The sequence below is a fragment of the Mirounga leonina genome, unplaced genomic scaffold (assembly GCF_011800145.1).
Source record: "Mirounga leonina isolate KUSES-001 unplaced genomic scaffold, KU_Mleo_1.0 Mir_115, whole genome shotgun sequence".
Taxonomy (NCBI): domain Eukaryota; kingdom Metazoa; phylum Chordata; class Mammalia; order Carnivora; family Phocidae; genus Mirounga; species Mirounga leonina.
This window is the reverse complement of record NW_023270268.1, coordinates 78274369-78301665: the sequence shown is the minus strand read 5'-3', so window position 1 is coordinate 78301665 and position 27297 is coordinate 78274369. Positions and strand designations below refer to the sequence as shown.

Sequence of the window (27297 nt, the reverse complement as noted above, 5' to 3'; positions counted from 1 at the left end):
ATAAATAAATAAATAAATAAATAAATAAATAAATAAATAAATAAATAGTTTAAACTTCCAGGAAAGGTTTGTGGCTGGTCTTGTCTACCTCTCTCCCCATTCTGTTTTTTCAAACAACCTCTCCCATGCAGGGGTACCCTAAAAGATAATCCCTCTAACTCTTCTGGAATAATTAAATGAAATCAATTGGCCTATCCCATGTCTACCTTTGCTACCTGGCCAATTTGTCACCTGTGCAGACAGCTGTCCAACTGTGGGTTTGGAACTGTAATCCTTACATCTGACATATCATTCTGAAGATATTTTGGGGCATTTCTTTCTCCATGACTTTAAAATAGATTAGTACATTACACATGATGGAAATGATAACAATACAGGTAGTTTAGCTTGGTTAATTTATTTAAGCATTTTGTAATTGTACCTATAATAAATTTATTGTTGAGAGGCTTAGGACAACTTTACTGAAGGATTAATCAGGACATTTAAATTGCCTGAAAAACACAGAATAACCGCTGAGGAACACGGTTAGAAAAGTTAAGGTTAGTAGGCCAAGTCATGATGATCTGGTTTAACCAGAAGAATCAGATTCAACAGAGTATCTAAATTTCTAGGCATGGATCAGTTGAGCTATCTGTTAAAAAAATAACTATTTATGATCAAACATTTGAACAACTCCAGTTTGAACTACATGTGCATATAACTTATAAAGGTGGAATAACTTATTGTTAGGTTCACATGTAGAAGATGGCATTTTTAATTTGGGGCACAGGGTGACACTGAGTAGGCTCCAATTTCAAGAAGGGCTGAAAACCCGCAGGCTCTTGACCATATGCTCCCCAAACCTATCAGTGTTCCTCCTGGACTCCTTTCAAACTCAGCAAATGCATCCTTTCCATTGAAGTCACTGGGATGGATGACAATCTTCACAGGTCATCTAATCCATGCACCTGCCTTTAGGCAGGGCTGCTCTTAAAACCACCCCAGACAGATGGTTCTTTGCTGCTCTCAAAATTCCCCAGGGAAGGAGGTTCCACACGCTGCCACAATAATCCATTCCTATGTCTCCCAGTTACCCCTAGGACACTGAATCCTAAGCATTTAGTTAATAGCAGGTGGCAATGAGACAACTCTTTGTCTCTCCCTGAGGAATTGGAAATTGGCCAAATTAGCCATGGGGCAATTGCCAAAGTGTACAGGAACCCCAATGCTACTCTGAGCTTTGCAAATATCAAGTTAAGTGGGGGTATTTAGTGTTCCCAGCTGACAAAATACCAAATTCAGCAATGAGCAGGGCAAGTTGTATAATGCTCAGTCAGGAATTTATATGTCAGTAATAAATTTCAAGGCTTAATTTCTTTCAATTATAAAATTGGAAAAATAGCAAAAAAGATAAAAATAACTTGGAAATAAATTTCTAAATAAGTCATAGGTGGAAAAACAGCTGAATTATAAAATATTCATAGTAAATTAAAAAAATATATCAAAACCCATGGGATGCAGATGGAAGTCAGAAGGATATTTATAAATGTAATTGCTTTCATTATTAAACAAAAAGATAGTGAATAAATGAACTAACACTTGGATTAAAATGCTACACAAATTAATAAATAAATAAGCTAAAACAAAGTAGGAAGTAAAAATTAATAAAGCTAAACACCTAGAAATAGTTAGGAAACAAGCAAACTTCATATGCACAAACACACACACCAGAAAATTCTTAAAAAAATTTAAAGTGAAAACCAGAAAATTAGACAAAATAAAAAGATATAGACAGACATTTTAAAAATTATAAGTGAGTAATATATCGACATCATACTAACACTGTTAAAGATCTTTATGAAATGAATATTTTTCTAGTGAAATACAATTTACCAAATGGATTCCAATAGAAGTAAAATAGAAACAAAACCAAACTTCAGCAGCATAAATAACCACTGAAGAAACTTAAAAGTTTGTTAAAGATTTACAAATAAAACAGATAGATGGCTTTAAATCCCAGTTTATCCTAATGTTCAAGGAAGACATAATTTCGAAATGATTCAAACTATTCTAGACCATATAAACAAATGGAAAGTTTTCAAGCTGATTTTAGGATTTTATCTTGTGCTCCACACCAAAATATCATATGAATAGAAAAGAATAGACCAATCCTAATTTATGGATATAGTTACAAGAATTTTAAATGAATAACACTAACAACTTGAAGTTACCAGATTATTAAGTAATATATATTATAAAATAAGGATTACAATGCAAGGATGGATCCACATTAGGAATTCTAACATAACTCATTTAAATGAGAAAAAAAAAAGGGAGAAAAAAATGTAAGTAAGGTTGATTAAATCTAAGAATTTAATAAAATTTAATGGCCATTTCTAATTGATATAATCCAAGTAAGAGAAATAGAATGAAATTTCCTATAAAAAAAGCATTTGACTAAAACTAGTAGCAAACATTATATAAAAATATGAAATGCTAAAGGGATTGCTATTAAAATAAGTAACAAGAAGTGATGTCCAATATTATCATTATCATTCAAAATTATTTCAAAAAATTGTAATTAAGCCATAAGACAAGAAAATGAAATAAGCAACACATTGAGAATGAAAAATAAAATTGGTAAATAATACTGTGTGTTTGAAAGAATCCAAGTGACTGCACAAAAGTGTTAAAGAACTAATAATTAAGGTATTTAGATAAGTAATCATAAGTCAAGCGCTTCCTTTTATATAAGCAATAGCCACTGAGAAATGGAAACAAACAGAATGCACAATAGCAACAAAATTGATTTATCTTGAAATAATACTGTTGAAAAAATGGGTATGACTTAGATGAAAATCTATAAAAATGTATTGAAGGGCACAAAACACAACTTAAATAAAGGGAGAGAATATCACAGGGAAGCCTAATTTTTAAAAACTGACTTTAGTACAGATTTGTGGGGACATGTTCTGTGAGTACAGACTTACAGGGCAACATGGAAACAGTAAATTATTTTCAGAAGTATTACATAATCGTTTGGCTTTTCTACAGATGTTTTTGTAATTGAAGACTATTAGCACGTGCGCACACACACACGTTTTGGTGAAGGAAAACAAAATTCCTGAGATAGGTTGAGAATTCTTTACAGTAGACATAACTACCCACATCACAGAAATTAGGAAGGCTCCCTTTACTTGTACATACTCACATTGAGATTTGGATTAGAATTTAGAACTCCTATCAAGGTAACCATCCCTAAAGCAACAAAGTTCAAAACCTCTGTGGGCATGGCTATGGCAGCAGGAGCTCCAGGGCAAATAGTTCTAGCCCTTTCTCACCAAGTTTAAAATCTACTTGGGATTCTCCCACTTTGATACCCATGACCAAAGTAGTGGCTGGTCTAATTTTTTTCTCTGGCTCAAGTAAGAAAATAAATTATCTCTAAGGTGAGGTAATAGAGGAGGAATAAGAAGAAGAACATCTACAATTCCAGTAGTTTGGAGAACATTTTCACTAGTATTATTCAGCTTGATCTATATCATAGCACGGTAGGAGATACATTTTTCACCTTCATTTTGTGAAGAAGAAATATAAACCAGATACTGTAAAATTTTTTGTCTTTTCTCATTTCAGTAGGATATTCCTTTATGATCAATACTGGTTAATCTAACTATCATAATCAATTAGCATTAGTATGGCAATTCAGAGTGTGGAGTGGTTCCTGGAAGAGGGAATTTTGGAATGTAAATGCAAGTGTATCTTTAGGGCTATTAAAACATATCCCCTTATTTCTTCTCCTATCTAGATCCTGGAATAACTTCATTTATATCTGAATTCTATCTCATCTGATTTTCATCATTAGAAATAAATTTTTCCACTTGGCAGCCATGTTTGTTCTCTAAGTCAGAAAGAATTAGATGCTTTGATGAACATGTCCTTTTCCATGGTATCAGTCCTAAATTCCTTAATTCCCTTTAGTCTTTAATGGACCTACTCCTCCTCCTCAATTCTTGAATTCCTGTCTTAACTATTTTCAGAAAATAAAACTGTCTCATAAAACTACCTAAGATTGGTATGGGAACCTTGACAGAAAACCTCTCCTTCTGGCCTCTTCTGTTTATCTACACACTCTTTAACACATTTATTTACCCACATCTTTCTTTCCTTACTCCTCTGCTTCCTTTCTTCTAGTACTTCTCTGTAAATTAAATGAAGGAAAGAAAGGAGGATAGGGGGATGGGGGTGGGGAAGGAACGAATGAAGGAGGGGAAAAGCCTAGATACCTTAAGAGAAGGAATGGACCAAAATGGAATTTGTTGGGAGAAACCAGAGTTGGGCTTCTAAATACTTATATGCTTAAATGTTCCATCAAAAGGACTAGGGAATCAGCAAATATATTCTAAATACTCTAAAATCTTCATATAGTTATTTAAGTCAGAATGACCTTTCTCAGAGTGGAGCTATTAGCACTATAAAATTTACAAGCAAATCTCAAGTTTTCCTTTGCTCCAAGATTAGAATATACAGGAAGATTTGGGCCCCTTAAGAAACAGACTTTTGGGGGCATCTTCACGCATGGCCCCAAAAACAAGCCTGGCATTGTTATCTTTAGAAAACCATTGAGAATTCATCAGAAGGGCACTGTGGTAGGCAGTATAATGATTTCCCAAAGACAACCATAGACTAATCCCTAGAACCCATGAATATGTTACCATGTATGACAAAAGGAATTTTGCAGATGTGTTTAAGTCAAAGGTCTTGAGATAGAAACAGTATCTGAGATTATCCAGGTGAGCTCAATCGAATCACATGGGTATTAAAATCTGGGAACTTTTTCCAGCTGTGGTCAGAGGGAGACTTGACTATGGACAAATGGTCTGTGATGCTATATTGCAGGGTTTGGAGATGGAAGGGGAGACCATAAGCTAAGGAATGTGGACAGTCTCTAGAAGCTGGAAAAGGAAAGGGAATGGATTCTCTCCTGGGAACTCCAGAGAGGAACGCACCCCTGCTAACACTTTGATTTTAGCCCACTGAGACCCATGTTGGACTTCTGACTTACAGAACTGTAAGATAAAAAATCTGTGTTGGAAGTTTTTGGTAATTTGTTATAGCAGTGATAGAAAACTAATACAGGCAACATAAACTAATACTGACCCAATCCTTTAGAATCAATAAAATACCCTCTCCTATCACGTTAAACCAATGTGAGGATGAAAATAAAGGGGGAGAAGGCTTAACGTATTCTCATGCTTGGCACACTCATGCCCTACCAGCTACTATTTTAAGAGATGACTTTAGCTAAGGTTATCCATAATAGATCCAATAATATTTCCTTATGAAATGCCCCAAATAGTCCTTTCTTATTGTTTCTACATTTATAAGTGAGTATACCAAGGTATCTGTTACCATGGAATTATTCACTCAATTGATGACTACCAAACACTTTGCAAATAAGTGATGCAAAAAGGAAATGAGGTTTACAGAGATAATGGAAACAAGATTTAGCTTGGGCATTGGTGGCTGTGGCTTAGACTGTTGTTTCTCTCTAGACATCATTTTCTTCATCAAGAGAATGACAGAATTAGGAGATGACTTCAAGGTACTTATCACCCTAAGCACAGGCAAATTATTAAGTAGGCATGGAGAGCTTGAAATGTTTTCTGCTTGAAGGTGGGACCAGCACAAGGAACACACATGTACACATGTACACACACACACACACACACACACAGGATGATTTCTGAGGATCTGCTAAACATTTTTTGCAAATTGAAAATAACCTTTAAATCTGTTCATAGTATGCACTTTTAAAATCTGTTGATACCCACCCCCCTCCACAGTTGAATCTGGTGGATTATTCACATAGTAATATTCAGCAGTATTACTGCTGATGTGGAAAAATCAACATACATGCAAGATTCACTAAAAACGTAGTTGACTTGACTTGCATTTCTGCATACCTAGGCACTTCCTGTTTTGAACTGTGAGAAAAAAGATAGCAGTACCTTTTTTTCTCACCCCACAAATGCCTTAAATCTGTTCTCATGAAATTTCCAGCTCTGTTACTTCTGTGAACTGGCTTTCTAAAGTTATCTAGACCATTAATACTGTTACATGGCAATAAAAGTGGCTATCCCCTCATTTGAAAAAAAAAAAAAAAGTCACTAATCTGATGTTACCTTCTATTTAAGAGTAGTCAACAATTTCCCATTTTGCACAGAAAAAGATCCAAAAGATCCTTTTTATGACATATCACATCAGATCTTTCATAATTGGACTCTGAGTCCTCTATCTTCCATGTCCTACCACTTTTCCTTCAATTTTGCTTTAGTCCCAGAGAACTTCTGCTATGAAGTCTGCAATGTCTTACTGTTTCCCAGGACATCATGCTTTCCTACCTCTATTTTTTTGCACATGCTGTTTCTTCTTTATGTAACATCTTTTCCTTCTTTCCCTACTTGGAACAATTCTGTTCCCTCTTGAAGACTTGGCTCACATATCACCCCTTAAAAACTCCACTCTCTCCAGGGCCACCAGACATTCTACCTCATAGCTATTCTGTACAGAGCTCCTTTACATTTATCACATGGTAAAATGATTAGTATATAGCCTATGTAGTCTTTAGCCTTTAGTAGTCTATGTATTTCTTGGGAACAGACCTATTAATTACAGCACCTTTTTTTCCCCCCAGAAAGGATTTATAGCAACTCTGATTCAGCCCACCTAGGTCACTGAAGGACATATTAGGCTTTCAACAAATATTTACTTAACAAACAAAGGAAATAACTTTATAATCTACCAAGTCATTACCAGACATACTGACTCACTAGAGAAAAGAGATCACAGAAAATCTAGGAGATAATTCTCCTGTTGAGTTTCACCATCTCTGCTATTTGTTTAGTTATCAAAGGAACAGAAATTGAAAACAGACACAAAAAAGCTATGCAACCCACAAACCTACTATTATGAAAGTGTGCATTCCATATTGATGAGCTGTTACTCAACTAGAACCAAGTGACTAGGTGTAGAATAGCATAATCAACTTATTTATCCTTTCTTGATCAACTGATTTGTTATGGGATCCCAGGCAAATTAATCACACCCTTCTTTTAGCCTTGTATTCCTCTAGAACCATCAAGGAGAACACAGACATTCCTCAAAGGCAGTTTTGAGGATTAACCAAGAAAACTGCCCAAAGCTGAATGTCAGAAGGACCCAGGATCTACATGTAGATATGTAATGAATTAGCTGTAATATTGGTGATGTTACTGTCACTCTCTGGTTCTCAACTTTCATTATATGAAAACTGATCACTAATTTCCAAACTTTTTTCCCCCTTTCCATCACATCTGGGGAATGTGGCACACTCCATCAGCTAAATTTTCTCAGACTGATAGCATTTCCTCAGTAGAGGTGGGCCTAGAGTTATATCAGAACCACAGTGTATATACAAGGTAGGTGTGTGTAGGTACAGTGATAAAGTTCCCTCAGGTGATTATAAGTCTTTGAGTTGAGAACCAGGAAACTCCCTCCAGATCATTTCAGCAAAAAAAATTATCTATGATTTGATAATTCTATGAATGAGCAGTAGGAATGGCATAGAAAAGGATGGTAATGTAAAGCTCAGATTAGTTGCAGAATGTAGTAGCTAGGTGAGAAAAGTATTACCATTAAAGGCAGATATGCTGAGCAAATGAAACAGAGATTGGCTGATGAAAATCTAGGTTGTATCTCGTACCATCTCATCTGGGTGACCTTGGGCAAGGTACAGAACTGCTTTCATCCGTAAAATCCAGATAGAAATGCTTCCCTGCAGTGAGGATTAAGTATGATCGCTGTGTAAAGCATTCAGCGTGGTGCTTGGTGCATAGTCAGTACTTAGTACCTGAGTCCCGTCAACAATGATAAGGCCAATCTGTGCTAGATATACATAAGTGAATAAGACATGTCCCTGTCTTTAAAGGCTAGGGTTCCACTTCTGGTTTAGAATCTCACATAACTCAGCTCTAAAATGAAATCTCTTGAACTTCTGTGAATGAAACAAAAATCAGATATTTTAATGTGTTTTGTATTTACTCAATGACCCCCCAAAGTAGTTAATATTTTAACATCTTAATTAGAAATTCCAGAAGATCTTATGTATAGCCTTCATCAGAGATTGGTTTCAAGTTTGTGCTCAAACACACAAAGCCCAAGCAATCTACATCGTGCCATTCTAATACCCTAAAGTATTGCAATAATGTAGTGAATGTTTTCTGAATGCTAACTGTATGTTAGGCACTGCTGAAAGTAATTTACACATATTACTATTAACTTATTTAAACCTCAAAAACACTATCATAAATACTATTATAATCATCCCTATTTTGCAAATGAAGAAACTAGTGCAAAGAGACGTGAAACTTGCTCAAGGTCACTGTGGTAAAGTAGAAGTTCAAACCCAGAAGTCAGATCCCAGACCCCAAGTTGGGATTTCTCTGCTATGGTGGGTAATGGTAGGATTCCTAGATGGGCTGGCAGGGAAGCTGACTTCTAGACCTACTTGGGTGTCCTTCCATAAGCTACTTCCTAGCTGGAGCCAAGATTTCTCTGCCTAAAGTAAGGGATTGGGTTACATCTGAAGTCCTCCACCATCAAGAATATCAGAATTATTATACTGGTTCAAATATTGATTCTCTCTCTCTCCTGTTTGTGACTTTCAAATTCATACTATCCAGAGATTTGAACGACAAGGATTAGTGTCTGAGGAAATCTCCATTTTTCTCCCCCTTTTAAAAAAATTGTTTTGGATACTTATTTTTTTTTTAGCTGCTGTTTTCTTTTGTTTTTCCTGGCATGTGATATGTTGGCAACACAAAGCATTGTGTATACATCTATGTGTTTGTAAATGTTGATGTTGCTAGTTGCTGTTTAGGAGAAATTATAATTTATAAAACAAACACAAATGGCAAGAAAACAAAATTAGGCAGACCAGATTTCACCAACAATAGGAACTTCATGATTATATTTGTCACATTATTTACTGTGTTTTTTTCCATCTGCACCACCATTGTAGCACTTACTATCCCCCTTCTCCTGCTTAATTTTCCCTATAGGATATACCACCAGCTGACATGCCATAGATTTGACTTATTTATGTGTTCTTTCCTTACTAGAATGAAAGCCCCATAACACAGGCTTTGTGGTTTAATTGAATCACTCATGTTGTGCCAACGTCTCCAGCAGTACTTGTACACAAGAGGTGCTCTATACCATTGATGGATGGGATTCAATCGCTTCCCAATAAGTACTACATCTAGGAATCAATGGCACATCACTACTGAACTTCTGTTTCCTCACCTCACTTAATAATTATATCATCCTCAAACTAAGACAGAACCCCAAGAACGAGCCTTAATTTATCCCTCTCTCTCTTCCCTGAATTGTCACAACATGGAGCCTTGGTTCAGGCTCCTATCATTCCCTGCAGACTAATGCAAATGACACCCAGACTGACCTCCAGTCACCGAAACCTCTCCTGTTCAACACCTGTCCCCCTGGTAGTACCCAGAGTGATTTTTAATCAGTGTCTATCAGGTCGTGTCATCCCCTTGTTCAAATCCTTCAGAGATTATCAGGGCTTTCGAGACAGACTGTACACTCTCTAGTAGGAAAGAAAAAGCCATTTTGATGTGACCACTGGTCATTCCTTGGTCTCATTTCCCCTCCAATTTCCAATTCTCTCATCATAATGTATTTTTTGCAATTTTCTGATCTCTCTGTACCCATTGGATTGTTTGTCTGAAATGTCCTTAAAGTCATGGTTTGCTTGGAAAATTCCACTCACGTTCAGCCCATGTGAGAACATAACATCACCTGTTGGAAAACCATTCTCACTTTTCCAATCACAGTGAGCCATTCTAACTTCTTTCCTTTCATAGTACTTTTCACCTAACTCCAGTAACACACTTATCATACTGTCCCTGAGTTATTTGTAAACATATCTGCCTCCATTTTGTAGACTAATGTTGAATGGAAATGCCTAGCACAGGGCTTGGCACATAGCAGGCCTTTAATAACTATGAAGGAATGAAGGAATAAACAAGTATCATACATTTCCTACCTAGAAATCTTCATCTTTCTCAGTCAAGGCAGGTTTATAAATGAACTCAGATCCCAAACCCTTAGCAACAACAAAAAGTTTAGAATTTTCCTAGTCTTACCTAAACAAATCTCGTGGCCTGTCTAGGGAATCTCTTGACTTCGAAAGTAACTGCAACGCTGAAGGCATTGCTTCCATAGGTATCTTCTTACATGATCTCCAAATGAAAATCCACCTTGAGCTCAATGTGTCCGTGAGAATGCTGCTAGTACAGACAAATTTTGGATGGAAGCTGGATGCACACACCTGAGCTGTATTTCCTTGATCTGCCAGAGAAGAACTGGAAGCAACAGTATCTCCACACCACCTGTGACCAGAGATGTAGAGCATGGGAGATTCCAGGAGAGCAGGATGTGGGGTAGACTGTTCCCAAGGTTGCTTTAGAAGCACAGAAAGTTTTCTTTAGAATCAGGGTGTCACAACAGCTGCCTGAAGACACCACACATCCAAAATTAGGAGTGGGAACTAAGTCGAAGAATCAGTTAATCAGTGTCTGGCTTCCTGAACCACCTTAATGAAATAAAATGCCAAAATTCACAGATACATTGACACTCCTGCTGATGGCCTAAAATAGCATCAACTTCCGACTGAGCGAGCCAATTGCTTGTTATTGCATTGAACTCTTCTGACTGATGATATATCAATAGGGTGACCTTATTTTCAAGATGAGTTCCCTTCTCCCTGCTCTCTCTCATTTCCACTTTGGCAGTGAGACCCGGACTTGGCCTTTTCCTAAGGCTCACTGGACTAGAAGATACCAGTGCGGATGGATTGATAAAAATTATAAGTAACTATTCCCACATGTGAATGAAGGCAGCACTGGATTGGGATGAAGTGTTGGGAGAAGGGGGTTTGTGGGTGTAGGTATTGCTAAAATCACAAGAACCAGTTTTCAAGTTCAAGAGAGAACAGAGGAATAGAGCTGTAGATCTATGTACTGCTATCATAAACAGCATTACATTTGGCACTTGTCTTACATCATGTGGACTAAGTGGCACAGCTGGGCACTATTACTCTTATGGGAGAGCCAAGACAGTGTCCCCGCAGACATCTGGTGTGGTGCAAACAGAGTGGTGGTGCACCTGGATTTCCACCCCCTGCCTCATCAGTGGTGAGACCTTTCAATCAGAGGAAATTGTATCATACTGAAAAATCCCCTGAGAGAAGCAGAAGGAGACATAAAATGGAATTTGTCAGAAAATGCACATGATGAGCATGGGCTCTGTGGGCCCAATCTTCTACCAGACCTTCTGCAAACTAGTCACAGGCACAGTTTATCTGGGGGTTCAGAACTGGGCTCTAGGTTCAAACTGTAACTCCAATAATTACCAGACTCTGAGACAATTATTTAACTTTCCTTTGCTTCAATTTCCTCATCTGTTGAAGAACAGTACCCACATCATAGGGTTATAGTCAACAAATACAAGTAATGCATGCAAAACTTGTAGTATATAGTAAGTGATTAATATGTGCTCGTCCTCTTTTCAACAGGAGCATTAGTAGAAATATTTGGAATCAAGTCAGGCTAGAGAATCTTCCTTGCAAGTCAAAGTCTTGATGGAGTGGCATAGAAAAAGTTAAGGTTTCATTAGCTCTACCTCATTTTGCTCCTTGGAAAGAGCAACATAAGGAAGATACGGCCTCTCCTCTCAGTGATCTTAAGGTAAAGTAGGAGACACAGACTCATAAACATATGAGTTATATATATTATATGTATATTACATAGCATACATAACATATATGTGTATATATATACATATACATGAGAAATAAAGGCCACAAAATTATGAATAAAATATAATGTTAACAAGAATTAGAAAGAAATTGGGGCGCCTGGGTGGCTCAGTTGGTTAAGCGACTGCCTTCGGCTCAGGTCATGATCCTGGAGTCCCTGGATCGAGTCCCGCATCGGGCTCCCTGCTCGGCAGGGAGCCTGCTTCTCCCTCTGACCCTACCCCCTCTCATGTGCTTTCTCTCATTCTCTCTCTCTCAAATAAATAAATAAAGTCTTTAAAAAAAAAAAGAATTAGAAAGAAATTAATTCTGACTTAGGAATTGAAGACCACATCCTAGGATAGTCTATAGTGCCTCTCTGTACAAAACCCTTTAAAATTTTTTAAAAAGCTACATTTGCAAGCAAAGTAAATTATATATTTGGATCCTGGACTCCAGCAGGACAAAATCTTCATTTTTCTTTAATTATTCACATCAACAATTCAAGTAAGTTAAATTCAAGGAAGCAGCAATTCCACCGTGGCCATGTTTCTGTTGCTTTGCTGTCTTCCTGGTCCCTACTGCCTGACAAAAGGACAGTGGGACAGAATGTGGTCCACGCTTGTCTAGTCTCTGATTGGCCCCTAACTATTCAATAGAGATCACTACATTTCTGAATGGTTTGGGCAAAAATTGCTGATAGGTCCCAAACTCTCTTGATTACAATATTTTAACCAAGGCAGAAAAAGAAAGGCAATTTCAAGCAGACTATAGACAAAGAAAAATTAACTTGGTTTTCTACTACCTGCAATTCTCAGCCTGGTAGTAATGCACTCTTTGTTCTGCTAAAAAACACCCTGTATTGATTATGCTGACATTGACAGTAAAGCTGTGTGGTGGTTAGTTTTCTTTAATTCTTTTTTCTTCACATCTCAGATGAGAAAGTGGGTTATGATTCATCCTGCACAATCTGAGTCAAAATTCATTTTTGTCTCTTTTCAATTAGTTCTTCTGCATTCCACATTAAAAAGCAAGAGTAGTTTGCTCAGCAAATGAGGACACTGTGGTATGTCTTTGTGTGTTGCTTTCTCACACACAACTGAAAAACATTTTCTGTATCCTCTAATGATATTCCAATAACAAGAGAACACCATAAGAAAACACAACATGCTAATTCAAAGAGAGACAAATACTAACATTAAAAATTCAGAGAGCTTGATTATTACACACTAATCATAAATGGCATAAATCAAGCCATATACTGCACTGGGAAACAATACTAACAGCTCTCAAATTTTTGATCTGTTATGGTTTAGAATGCATTTTCACATCTATTGATTTTACTTAATCCTCACAATATGTATATAAAACAGGAATAATGATCTTCTTTAATCGGTGAAATAAGTGAAACTCAGAAAGGTTAAGAGGTTAAATAAAATTGCTGAAAACTTTATTTAATAGAGAAAACCTAAATAAAGAATTTGGTTCCATCTCTTAACCTGCCCTTGGATAAGTTGGTTTCTTTGGCAAGATGATAACTCTAATCTTAAAACTGCCAAAATAAGGTCTTTAGATAATGTGTACCAATATGTTCTAAAGCACACCAGAAATGTCAAATGTCCACAATGTCATACGGATAAGATACAGAACTTATACTCAGATTTCCTGACTCAAAGTCCGGTGCTTGTTTCCTGGTGCCATGTAACAAAAGATGAACTCTTCGTTTTTATGACAGTGCTGTATTATCTATGCTGAAGACCACTGTCACAGTGATGGTTACCAATATTAACCTCACTTATGTAGGCCAAGTAACATTAGTGAACAACATTACAGACTCAGGACAATCCTTAAACAGTGATGCTAGAGTGCCCACCTCAGTAAAGAGTATTCCTTATGTTCTGTAATCCTATTTTATTTTTATTAACTTACAGTTAAAGCTACTGTAAATGCAGTGAACCTTCTCAACAACCTTAAGAAATGAGGAACAGTACTGAGCAGATATAAAATGGTCCAGGAAATAGAATTCTTGAGCTAATTTTCCAATTCTTCTATGAAACTCTGACGCAAGCAATGTTGTAATTTTAAAAAGGGCAGCTGTTTTCCTATCCATCTATGTTTTAATGATGTATGAGAGGGCAATACGTGAAAAGTACTGGAAGCAAAAAAAAAAAAAAAAAAATTAAGGGGCTGAAGGATCCCTATAAATCATGTAGTTCGATCTCCTAATACAAAAGATGAAGCCCCTGGAAAAGGGGTTGGACTAAGATGTCACAGCAAGTCAGCAGGATAGTGTCAGGCCCAGATTCTGGCCCCTGAATGCTTGATTTCTGGCTCTTTACACCACTACCCTGCCTCTTGTGATAACATAATGACTCTAGGTGCAAAAAAAGGTTTATTTTGTAAAAGTCAACTCAGTGGGTGACCTTGAGGCAATTATGTCATCATGGTGTTCCACCAGTTTGTCTTCCTGTTGAATTACATCCACATTTCTCAATACTTTGAACATTACAGTGTTCATGGATGAGCATTTTAAAATTTGAATATGGTATTTAATTTAATGTGTTCTAAGGAGAAAAAGCAGCACATATTTCAAACTGTAAAATCAAATTGTGGCATTATTGATATGGATGAAGATAAAGTAGGCTAAAAAGTTCATTAATTTAAACAGAAATATTAGGCAAATAATAGTACAGATAGTTCATGTATATGGTAAAACTTATGAAGGTGCCTCCAATTATCACAGAATGGGAGGCTCTGAAGCTATATGATTTCTATGTGTCTCTCTAACTTTGCCATGATCCTAAGGCTAAATAGGAGAGAAAGAGAGGCAGTGGAGGTTAATAGCCATTTTCTAGTACATCGAGCCTACTGCATCCTCTTAGCCTCCTTCAACAAGTCACTCCTGCACAGTGTTTCTGTCTTCTCATTGAAATTTAACACATGATGCTCACTTACAGATAAGAGTGGAGTTGAGTCCAGGATTTGGACAGATTGAAGGTTTGATGGTTAGAGAACCAAGTGAGGTCTGAGCTTAGAGCTGCGTACTGCTGTAACAAATCTGGGAGAATTTAATACAACATGACTGACATTGGAGTCAGTTAGGAAGAGAATTGGAATAAGGTCATTAATTTGGACCTGCTTCTGGGTCTTCCCAGGTTATTGGCCTTGGATATTTTGTTTGTTTTTCTTTAAAAGGATTCAACTGTATTTGCTGGGAATTCTAGCCACAGATAGTATGTTGTCAACCAGTCTACTCCCCAGCAATAGGTCTCTCTTCACGTGAACTCCTGTGACATTTAATCTGGCCCAGGTCAGCTGGTAATAGTGGGAAAAGCCCCTGAACCTGGATGAGAAACAATGTATTTTCCTTTGCCAGTCATAAAATTGGTTCACCACCAAAGCCCTTGGTGCTATAGGCTTTAACAATGCTTTATCTTCTCGGCCATTACGTTACATTCTATTATTTCCCATAGCGTACACTACAATGATTGGTGTATAGTAGGCACTCAGTAAATATTTGTAGATGAGTGAATACATTCAATTAAAAGTACAATAGACGCCCATCAAATAGAACTCCACAGATGTTCAAACAATGGCTTTGCTGACAATTAATTAGCCCTTCTGACAAATCTAATGTCACTTCAGAATCTGGAAGGAGATGATTATCTGTGTGTTTCAGAGGAAGTTGTGGGAAAAGAGCAGGTGAGGGGGAAGGAGGATGGTATGGAGAGTAAAGGGAGTAGAGTTCACAGTTATTTGTATTTGTGTGTTGAAGATCAGAAAATGCATAATTAGCACTTGCAGGTTCAGGTCTCAACTCCAGCCACATAGTTCAGCACACAAACATAAACAACCTATGAATTGGAACTTTTTTTTTTGGTCACACAACGTGTGTTCCCGCCAGCTCATTCTCTCCCAGAATGATAAGTCTGCTGTCAGTTATTAGACAAAAAAAAAAAAAAAAGTTTCATTATGAATTAGGAATCTCTTTTCTACATTTCATTCTCTGATGAAGGGAATGATGATCTCAATGTAACTGAATGAGTGGGTGTCTGCTGTTGATATAAAGATCTATGAAACAGCCATCTGGGTGGTGGTTCACAGCCAGGAAGGGGTCTAGTGGAAGTGAATGACCTTTCACAGCTGGTTGCTATGGAAAACACACATAAACATGGGTTAAGGATATTTCTTTCAATGTGATGCCCTGCTCATCTGACTCAATTAGATTAGAATAGCAGAAAATTGAGGAGTTAAGAGATTGGCCTGGGAACCAAAGACTATAAACCCCACAGTGGGAAATGAGGGAACTTAGAACATCTCAACTATGTAATCCATCAACTGACCAACTTCAATCCTTAATTTTAATAGAAAACGCATGCAAAAGAGATCAAGTTCAAGGTGTCAATTTAATTTTCACTGAAAGTTCAATGAATGTAGCAAACGTATCTTACTCTACACATTCTCCAGTACCTTTAAGTGATTAAAAAAAAAAAAAATGAGGCAGTCTGAATTATAATCCATGGCTCTATCGCTATCTAGTTTGCAACTTAGAAAACTTATTCGTTTCATCATCTCTAACACTGAGGGGATTTTCCTTAGATAGTCTCTGATTCTCTCCAGCTCTAACCTTTTATGATTCCATTAGGTGCTAAATAAATGTCTATTAAACAAATGAAGTATTTTCCCTCTGTAGTTTACTTTATACCATGTCCTGCCACAGGGAATTTGTAATGTCTACTCACAATTTTCATTTATATGTTCATTAATTAATGAAACAAATATTAAACATCTCCTATCAGTCAGGCCTTGTTCTAGAAGTGAAGATGGGATCACAGCAGTGAATGAAATAAACTATTGCCTTCAGACTTTCATTCTAGTGGGGAAAATAGACATTAAATATTACAAATAAGAAATTTGATGAAAATGAAAAAAAAAAGATACTGGGAATCTCTTCAGGAATTTTGTATTTAAAAATCAAGGAGCTCAGGACATTATATGCACATAGGTCCTAACAAGTCATTGATTTTATTTTATCATTTTTAAGGGCAATGCATATTTCACTTAAGTTTGAATGGGTTCACAAAAATGTCAGGCAAACCCACTTCCTCACCTTTCTGAATAGCCCTGCCATCCCTCTTCGCACTAGCAGAGACTAATTTCTCTTCTTTATTCAGAAAGGAACTTTTGGTCCTCGAGTTTAAAATACTTCCAGCTGTATGACCTTGAATGAGTCATTTGGACTTCAGTTTTCTGGAAAATGAAACATTGTTCTAGATGGTTTCTAAGATTAAATTCTTCTTTATGACACTGTAAGTCCAGGTTCCCAAATCAATGCTTAAAAACATACTATATAGCCAAATTAATTAAAAATTAACGTGTGCTAAGATGAAACACATAAATGCTTAGGACTATTTATTTAGTGCTGTAAACATATATTGCCCCAAGCAAACATCTTACCAGAAATCACTACCACAAAAGGAAATATATCTAATATGTCTCATTAACTAGAAAACATTCTATTCCCACGACCCACAGATACCTTAAACAAAGAGCTGGAGAGAAACAAAACCAAGGAATCCATTTTTTCCCAAATCAATATAACTTTTTCTCTAAGCCACTCATTTTCTAATTTTTCTTCCATTGTGGTTTTTGGGGTTTTTAATTAATTAGGTCATTTTTTTTTTCCCTGAGAAAATAGGATGCTTAAGGCCTCAGGTTCCATCCGTACTAAAGACAACTGCCCACCTGGAGTCATTTCCCAGTTTGTAATTGACAGGAGCACTTTGGAAATTATTTTCTTGGCATAAAATAATAACAAAGAAAAACAAATTACCTAGCACCTCTCAGTTGAGACCCCCTAAGCACTTTTCAAACCAGACACACTGTTCCTTGTACTGATGAGAACGCTAAAGCATAGAGTATGTTCACTGATCTACCTCCCAGTTTATGACTATCTAGCAACATGGTGGGAAGAAGAGTGTGATGGGGGAGAAAGAGAACAGGATCTGGAGTAGTAGGCCTGGGCCTCACTGAAATGCTGTGCTTTGGGAGCTATGCTTCTGGGATCTCTGACTTGTAGGGATGGGTGGTGGCCCTGGAGAGTGGGGAGTCCCTTCATTACTCAGATCCTGTGTGTCTTCATGTACCAAATGGGGAAAAAAATACTGTGTTTTGAAGGGCTGCTGTCTAGTTCAAATGATATAACAAGTATGAAAGTGCTTTACAAAATGTTCTACAGATGTCAGTTGTAATCACGTAATAGTAATGACAATCTGGGGGTAGAACAAGAAATTGGATGCAAGAGGCTGATTCCCAGGCCAGTTTAGATGCCCAGGGCAGGACAGCACTTTCCAAATCCAATCTCACTGTCCATGGAAAGCTTGAATACCTATCACCACTTCCCCAGCAGGGGGTTATGGGGCTCAGGCCCAGACTCTTCCAAGAACTTGTCTCTGTCTGCTCAAAATGTTAATTCATTACACTGAACACGAATTCGCTGGCTTCCCAGCACTTGCCTTGCTTTGTTGCTAACTTTGGAGGCATGGATCCCAAGTTTAATTCTTTTCCACATGGCAATCTTCCAGCAGCACCCGGGCTCCAGGTTTCTTTCCTCCACACCTTCAACCATACCTCAAAGAGTGGTCTGTAGCTTCCTAAGCGTCATCATCCAAGTCCCCCACACATGCTCACTTATCAACCCATCTTACAAGTATCGAAGACAAATGGACTACCAATCCTCACTGACTGGGGCACTCTTTCTACTCATGGACATTCACTGGACCTCCATGTTGCTCTCAACCGAGAAGATACACAGCACCAAGCACGGTGAGTTAGTTTTATTAATAAAGTAATTACAGCACATGCCCACCCATGCCTTTCTTCTCTTGAGGCCTACCACATGCCAGGCCCTCACTGCATCTTATGTTCCACTTCTGTCCCACTGTCCTAGTTCCCCCAGAACAAACTTCTGGCTTTATGCAAATTTTCCCAATATACCTCAATAACAATACTCAGAGAGAAACAACAACAAAAAAATTCTTAGACAAATGCCAAGTTCTGTGAAGAGAATTTACCTAGTGCTGCTCTGAAGGCATAGGGATTCTTCAAATAGCTCCCTAAACAGTTTTGAGACTCACACTCTTCAGTTTTTTTTTAAAAGAAGGAATAAGACAACACTATGTAAGCAATGCCAAGATAATTACAGCTTTGTGCTTAAAAATAAGCTGGTAGATATTTTCATTCTATCCTCAGATATATTACAGTTCTCATTTTCAGAGATACTATATTCCAATAGTATTGTCTTGGGTCTTAGGGTCTGCACAACAAGAACACCATTATTTGGGGGGAGAACTGTGCCATGTATATAGGGATAGATGTAGAACCTCTCTTACACAAACATATTTTGTCTTTCAAAATGAATGAAAGCACAAAACTTTGAGGCTCTGGGTGTGTCAACTAACACGGAAAACTCTTGGATAAATTCAAAAGACGTGGCAAAAATATCTAGAGACAAACTCAATTTTCCATTACATTTCCCCCCTCATAACTGTCTGAAAAATATAAGCTCCAATCATGACAACTAGCCCTGTAAGCTCCCTAATACTCTGGCAATGATACCTTTCTCCATATTCATCTTAGTAGCTAATTTTAAAATCCTCCCTCTCATTTTAAGTTCTGCAGTTTACCCGAACTTAAAATAATTCATAGTTCATCACCTCTTGTTCTTTCTATACATCTATCCCTGGAACTGAGAATCTCCTTTAGTATAAACATACTTTTCTAGTTGCCCAGGGAAACAGGTTGCTCTAAGATGGAAGCCTTGCTGCAAATGATTTGGGCCAGAGGCCCACTGCCTGGTTATTGAATCAGATGAGACTTTTCTACCTCCAATTTTCTTGTATGTTTCCTTTCTTCTCCCTACAAGGTAGTGCTTTGAGGCCCACTCAAGGACTCCACTACCCATGGAAAAAATACTTAGGAATCTTCTATAGCCCAATTACATAAGCCTAAATAGATGGAAAATGTTCAGAGCATGAGGGAATTTTGTCTTTCCTTTAAAGATATTGACTTACCCATCTGCTGCATGATGGGTTTCATTCCTTGTGGCAGTACTTACCTAATACTGTAATGCCACAATCCCCGATTTTGATGAAGATAGAAGAGGGAGAGCATGGAAACACTAAAACTAGAACCTTTTTAGAAGAAACCATTAAAAAAAAAAAAAAAAAAGCTGAGACTCAGTTGAAGGTTCCCACTTGTAATATTTATCAAGGACTGACCTAAGAAAACAAGATGTGCTGTAGTTATCAGCAATTTGCCTTCTCTCAAGGTCAACAGAAGGGCTAGTCAGCTAACACGGTTGATAGGAAGGTATTGGGTGTGCTGTGATAAAGTATGTATCTGAGCCATGGCAAAAAGCCCATGCTTAGTGCCACATCAGTTAATTCAGGTGTTATACCCAGTGAAAATATATCGCCAGTGACACTGACGTTCCAGCTACACAACTTACAGCCCTGGACACAGATGGTCTCTCACTTGAAGATCATGACATCAGGAGGGAAAGGATGACATGAGGCAGGATAGCCAACTATTGACAAGCTGCAGGAACAACATATGCCTTTCTATAATGGTAACGGATCGGCATGGACTTGAGATGAGAAGAATGAGTCCAAATGCTGAAACTTATTAGCTACGTAACCTTGAACAAGTCATTCAGCCACTCTGACTCTTGTTTCCTCACCTAAAAAATGAAGACATCATCACCAGACCTGTCAGTCAGACTATGACTGTGAATAGAGCTTTTGATAAATATCGGCTCCTATCATCACCACCCTAATGACTACCATCTCATCAGCAGTGGAAAAGGTATATGTCCAGTAGGAAACAAGGAAACATACACAAGAGAGGGAAATGTCAAAGATGCACTGTAATCATTAAAATATTCAGGTTTAGAAGGCACAGGAATGTAACTCTCTCTACTTCTCCCACCCAAGAAAGGAGTCTTAAAATAATTCATTGGTGAGGCTTCAATACATTTTTGGGGAAGAATGGTGTCCCGGGTAGTTGTGTGGTAATGGCATCTCTAGCTGTTTTAATCTAAAGTGATTCTGCCCTCCCCAAAATAACTATATTTGTATCTGTATCTATATGTGTAGATCTACTGATCGATCTATCATCTATCTAGACTGTTTCAAAGTTAAGTTGCAGACACGTCACCCTAAATATTTCAATACGTTGCTCCTACAAGCAAGGATATTGTTTTGTAGAACCACAATGCCACTACCATACTCAAGAAATTAACATTGATTTATTATTGAATATGTAGCTCATATTCAAATTTCTCTAACCTTGCCCCAAATATTTAATAGTTTTTTTTTTTTTAATCCAGAATCCAATCAGGACTCCTGCCTTATTCTCCAACCTTATTTCCCAATATTTGTTCCTTCCCACATTGATGATTCACTTTAATGATTTTATTCTGTATCATGTTAAAATTTCCCTCCTCAGAAATGACATTTCTCTACTATCACCCCTCTTCCAAATCTCTATTAGCATACCTTTAAAGACTTAACTCAAAGGCTAACCATTATAAACATGTTTCCATTCCTTCCTGGGGATGTCTATTCTCCTATTTCTGAATTCTCAAAGAACTGTAGCTGAACTTCAATTAAGTCACTTGTTACTCTCAGTCTTGTGCTAGGATTAAACACTATCACTCTGTATATATTCTCTATTAGACTATAGGCACGTTTAAAGGTAAGATCCGTGTCTGCCTATAGCCATACGGATCACTTAGCAGAGTAGTTTGCACATTATAGGCACTTGGTAGATATTTTCCACCTAAAGTAAATTTTCCTTAAATAATCCTGGCCTCAATTCATTTTATTCATTCTATATACTCAGAAGAGAATACTCTTCTTCTATTTTCTGTGTAGCCAAAGCTGATCTCCTCCATAAAACCTTTCCTAATTATCCAGCCTAAACTTTTGGAGGTGATGGATATGTTTATTACCTGGATTGTGGTGACAGAAATACAAATGTATACACATGTCCAAAGCCACCAAGTTATGGACACTGATTATGTGCATTTGATTTCTATATATCTCAATAAAGCCAGGGAAAAATTTTTAGAAGGAAAAAAAAAGTATAGAGTGGAGTCTGGATTCTAATCAAGTCCTGTAATTTATTAGCTGTTGATGTTGGGCACATTACTTAATATTTCAGTGCTTCAATTTCCTAATATGGAAATAATAATAGCATTTACAGGGTTATATATTTTCTATAAGGATGAAATGAGTTAATTCCTATAAAGTAAATAAAATAGTGATGCCATATTGTAAGCACTCAATAAACATTAATTCCACATTCTCTCTCATGGTTCATAATCCTTATTTGGCAATGATTATTTACCAATTTGTGACTTATGCTCTATTTTCGTGAGGAACTTAAATTTAAATCAGGTATTATTAATGGATTTTTAATAGGCATATCTTATTTTCTTTAATAAAGCATGGGATAACTTTGATCTTTGAGGATATTCTATATGCCAACAACTCTGCTAAGTGCTTTCTATAAATATTTTACCCAATACTCAAAATTTAACAGTATGAGTTAAAGATTATTTCCATACTACAGATAAAGCAAAACAAAAACAAAGATTGAGAGAGCGTAAGCAACTAAGATAGTTCTTGAAGGCAAAGATAGTATTTAATTTATATCTGTTTCCCAGAAGGCTTAACACATATTCATTAACACAATTACTGTCTATGTTCAATTTTCTTTATTGCTATGTATTTAGTTGCTATGATATTTGAGGTATTTATTCTTGTTATATTAGTTTGCTTTTTATTTTTAATATACTTCGGTACAGTAGCCTTATTTTTTGCTTTTAACATCATCTTTTAAAAAGTTTACCTAAGAGGAGCGCCTGGGTGGCTCAGTTGGTTAAGCGACTGCCTTCGGCTCAGGTCATGATCCTGGAGTCCCAGGATCGAGTCCCGCATCGGGCTCCCTGCTCGACAGTGAGTCTGCTTCTCCCTCTGACCCTCCTCCCTCTCATGCTCTCTGTCTCTCATTCTCTCTGTCTCAAATAAAATAAATAAAATCTTTAAAAAAAAAAAAGTTTACCTAAGATTCCAATATAAAACTTCCCCCACATCAATAACAAGAGCATGATACACTTTTAGTATATTTTAATATAACCAGAGACTTTTAAAAAATATTCTCCATGCATTTGTCCTATCAATTTGTGTTTAGCTTTTAGCTTTGTTGTATTTTGTTGGGAATAATGCTGTTTCTATGGGAACTTACTAGTGTTGAAAGAAATTCTAGAAAACATTTGCTCTACACTTTTGATTTACCAAGGTGGGAAATGGGGCTCAAGCAGATGGGGAACATTTCACTAATTCTTAGCCAGTCAAAGGCACAGAAAGGACCAGAACCAGAATTCTTTTTTCCCACTGTTGTCCTATACCTATATACAAATCAATGCCATGTTTTTCATATCCTATCCCATTCCATCTATGATGTGGCTTTGGACCAGTGCCCTCAGTTCACCTGTTATTACACATTCCCAAACAGGGAGCAAGGGGAAGACATGAAAATAGCAAATATTTGAAGAAGTGAAAGAAAGCTCTGTGTAATGTTTCCACCTCTATGTCTTTGCTCCTGCTCCCTCCCCCCGCAAATATAATCTCCTTTCTCTACATGTCCTTCAAGTGATGCTACTCAAACTGGGGTCCATGGATGGGGATCTAAGAAATGTCTATCACCCTGCAATGAGACAGAGTACAAAAACAGAGAGGGAGTATTTAGGAAAGAGGGTAACACTTCAACAGGGTAATTTATTCCTGTTAAATCTCATAATGGTAAAACTTGGCCTTCCATTTTGTATTCTCTTCATTTCATTTTCTTAGTAATTAATTTTAATTGTGCTCTATACAAATTTTAGCCTCCAACAGATCGGGGAGGAAATAGTTTTTATCACAGAAAATTTGGGAGGTACTGATTTAAAAGGCCCAAGTTCAGGTGCCACCAATTTCTTTATAAGGCATTCCCGATGCTCCTGGTGAATAGAGCTTTTAAATTTTATAGTATCTCACATAAGCCTCTCTTATGCCTCTTACAGCTTTCTACCAAGATTAGTAATTATTCATGTGTTTTTTCTTATCTCTTCTGAATAACTACAACCTCCCTGAGGACAGGTTATGTATCCGTAACACCTCATAATTGACATATAGTTCATAAATTCACATTACCCTCATTGACTGGATGGAATAACCATTCATAATTATTCACAGATTTGGAGGGGAGAATGTTGAAAAAAATACAACAGGAACATCGTTTCCCAAACTCTCATAGGGGAAGAATTGAGAGTGCAGAATTTAGACCCTATTCACTTCCACATTTTGTATATAAATATTTAGACCAGTGAGGAACCTGAACACATACAGAAACCCTATTTCTGCCTAAGGAGAAGCTTTTAAGTTGTCATAAATTTGTTTTGAAATCACATTTGTATCTCAAGAAACTGCACAGGACCCTTGCACTTTTAGTGTGAGCTAAACAGATATCACAATTACGGCGGTCTCACAAACCAATTTCCAGAACACTCTGTTGTGTGCAGATGCACACCAACTCCAATGCACCCAGCCTCAAATCCTTTACCAGTGGAGCTGATAATACCCTTAATTAATAATTAAGAAAAACAGAAGGCATTTATTTCAGAAACCAGCTCTAGGCCCCACTCACCAAAGTATTCATCAGCAGGTGGATTTTCCATATCATACAGCATCTTCTTGGTCAGGTGTTCAAGCTCATCTTCAGGGCGGAATGAGGGGGGGACAGCTGGAGGCCCCATGGAACCTGTTTGTCCACCCTGAAAGGCAGAAGACACATAGTTCTTTAAGTACAATCTAGACAATCAAGACAATCACACAGTATTTGCACTGTAGGCAAAAAAGTACTGGACATGGCTATTAAGAGATCTGTGGTTTACAATCAGTTTTATCAGTTCTTCAGGGTCTGACCTGGGACAAACCATTTTACAGGATCCACTTGTCTTATCGAGATGAGTCATCTATTGGGCTTTAGAAATCCATGTTTACAACAGTAGGGATTCATTTCATTCAACAATTGCTAAGCAGTCACTATGTACCGGTTGTATATTTATAAAAACAAGGTATGTTGATTCTCCCCCCTCCCCGACTTAAGGAGTTTATGGTCAAGTGAGAGATTCAGGTCCTTCAATAATTAAAGATAAAGCAACTATATAAAGTGCACAACCAGGGTACATAAAGGGACCTCTCCTGAAGCCCGAAAGGAAGAATTCCAGAGGAGAGGCAGATACAGACTAGGACTTACTCAGCTAAAGGGCAGGAAACTTACAGGTGGAAGTTTTTTACATTCAGGTGAGAAAAAGGCCAAGTGGCATAGGGGCTCCTGGCAGTTGAATATTTCTGCACCATGTATAAAACTTGAGGTAGGAGATGAGATGGGTCTTATGGGGCACAGGGGTGCACAAAGTGAATGACCCTGTGTTCCAGTTAAGGAGGTTGAGTAGCTTCTCCCCGTAGGACTACAAACAGCCATGTACCAAATGATGTACCTTCGTACATCAATAGCATTGATGCTGGACTGGTGTTTAAATAGGTGGGTGAGCCAGAATTATAGCAATGTCAGGGAATCAAGTGTCAGGGGAAAGATTACTTGAGACGTTCAACCAAGAATCTGAAGTATGTAGAGAAAGAAGGAAGGCCAGGTGCCAGATGTAAAATAGCTTTGCACTATGTAAATAAAAGGGAACTTATTATTGTATTTCCCTTTGCCTACATTATAGCTTTGCCCATTTCCAATATCACACCCCAGCATCTTTATTCAAAGTGCTTGTAACAGAAAAAAACTTACAAAAAGTTAATAATGACATCCACGATAGCTGATGGGGAGAGCTGAGATTGTGAGAATGTTCTTTCCTTGATGCTTACGCATTCTTAAGTTGTTGATCAAGAGACTCTCCTTTCATGAACAGTTTACAAGAATCAGTTCAACAAAACCTGAAGCTGCACATTCATTCACCTATTATCCATACTATAGCAAATGTGTTCTTGGATGTGAAAATCCTGTAAAGTATAAATCCCTGTACAAATGTTTTATCCTTACTACCAACATTTATTTCCACCACTCCAAGATGCATATTAATTATTTGTGTGATGTCTGAGGCATAAAATGCCTTCTACAATTATGTGAAGTTGTTAATTGGCACTTACTTTGGACTTTTCTCTGTATTTTCCAGTTTTTTAGGTTTTTAAAAAATGGGTAGAAAGTTGGACTATAGACATACAGAAGGCCAAAAAAGGCCAAGAATTTTTTATGTTGGTTATTAATCTTACCCTGGGTTTTTATTTCATTGTTGGGCAATTTGGATTGGAGAATGGACAGCAGTGAGCAAACTATGACATATGGCTAGTGACAAAGACAAAAAATAGAGCTGCATGCCGAAATCTCTTATTCATTGTGAGATAAGGAAATCTGACACCCAAAAAGATCAGTGCAGAGCTAGTTATGATAAACCCAGCACAGGGGCCCATCCTAGACTCATTTATTCAATAAACATTAAATGTTCAATGGAAGGCCTCCTCTAAAGTGCAAATAACATTTGAACATCCGACGAGTGATTTGCTAGTAATATTAAATGTTCAATAGCACAGATGTTATCCACTTCTAGGAAAATTTTGCAGAAATAATCATAAAATTATTTGACCAAGGCCAGTCACAGGAACTAGATGTGGAAAAAGAAGGAACCAAAAGTAACAGTGTAACTATCTGTCCATGGGTAAGAGGTTACTTAAATGGACAATGATAGATACATACAATGGAATGTGAACAGGTTTTAAGAGAACATTATATATCTATCCGTGTAAGTATGAAAGAAGATGGTGTAGCCATGCTATCAAAGGGACAGATCCAGTGATAGGATGGGAAATCTAAATGATGGCCCCATTTTTGAAAAGTAAGTACAGTTTAATTATCTACTGTTCTCTATATAGGTAGGGAGAAGAGTCTGAAAGGACATATACTCCTGTGTTAAAGGGGATCATCTCTGGGTTTGGAATCCTGAGGGCCTTTTAATTTCTAAGTTTGTGTTTCTTTTACAGTATGTAATTCGACTTCTGCAATCCATGAAATACAACTTTTCAAATGCAATGAATTCAAGTGATAAAGATAGGCTGGATACTAGCAAAGCCCTGGAATGGGCTAACCCAGGTCAAGGGGGAGCTCTGAGAGGAGCAAAAGGCTGAAGGTGGGACACAGTTGGGTGTGAGTGGGGAAAAATGCAAGTGGTTCTGTGTTTAAAACTGAAGAGGTGAGAGAAAGGAAGGGCCAGCTCATGACTGCCATGCCATCCTGGGCACTTTGGTCTTTTCTAGGGGCCAGAGGCAACTCTGAAAATCTGATGCGCT

General features: G+C 37.3%; 1 protein-coding gene across 2 annotated transcripts in view; it reads right to left on the bottom strand.

The window, feature by feature from the left end:
• Nucleotides 1-27297, bottom strand: part of LPP (LIM domain containing preferred translocation partner in lipoma) — a 667656-nt gene that overhangs the window by 144644 nt on the left and 495715 nt on the right. For both annotated transcript variants that reach the window (XM_034999808.1, XM_034999809.1), the window contains exon 8: nucleotides 24590-24716. In XM_034999808.1, coding sequence (XP_034855699.1) covers nucleotides 24590-24716 — 127 coding nt within the window. The remainder of the gene's footprint in view (nucleotides 1-24589; nucleotides 24717-27297) is intronic.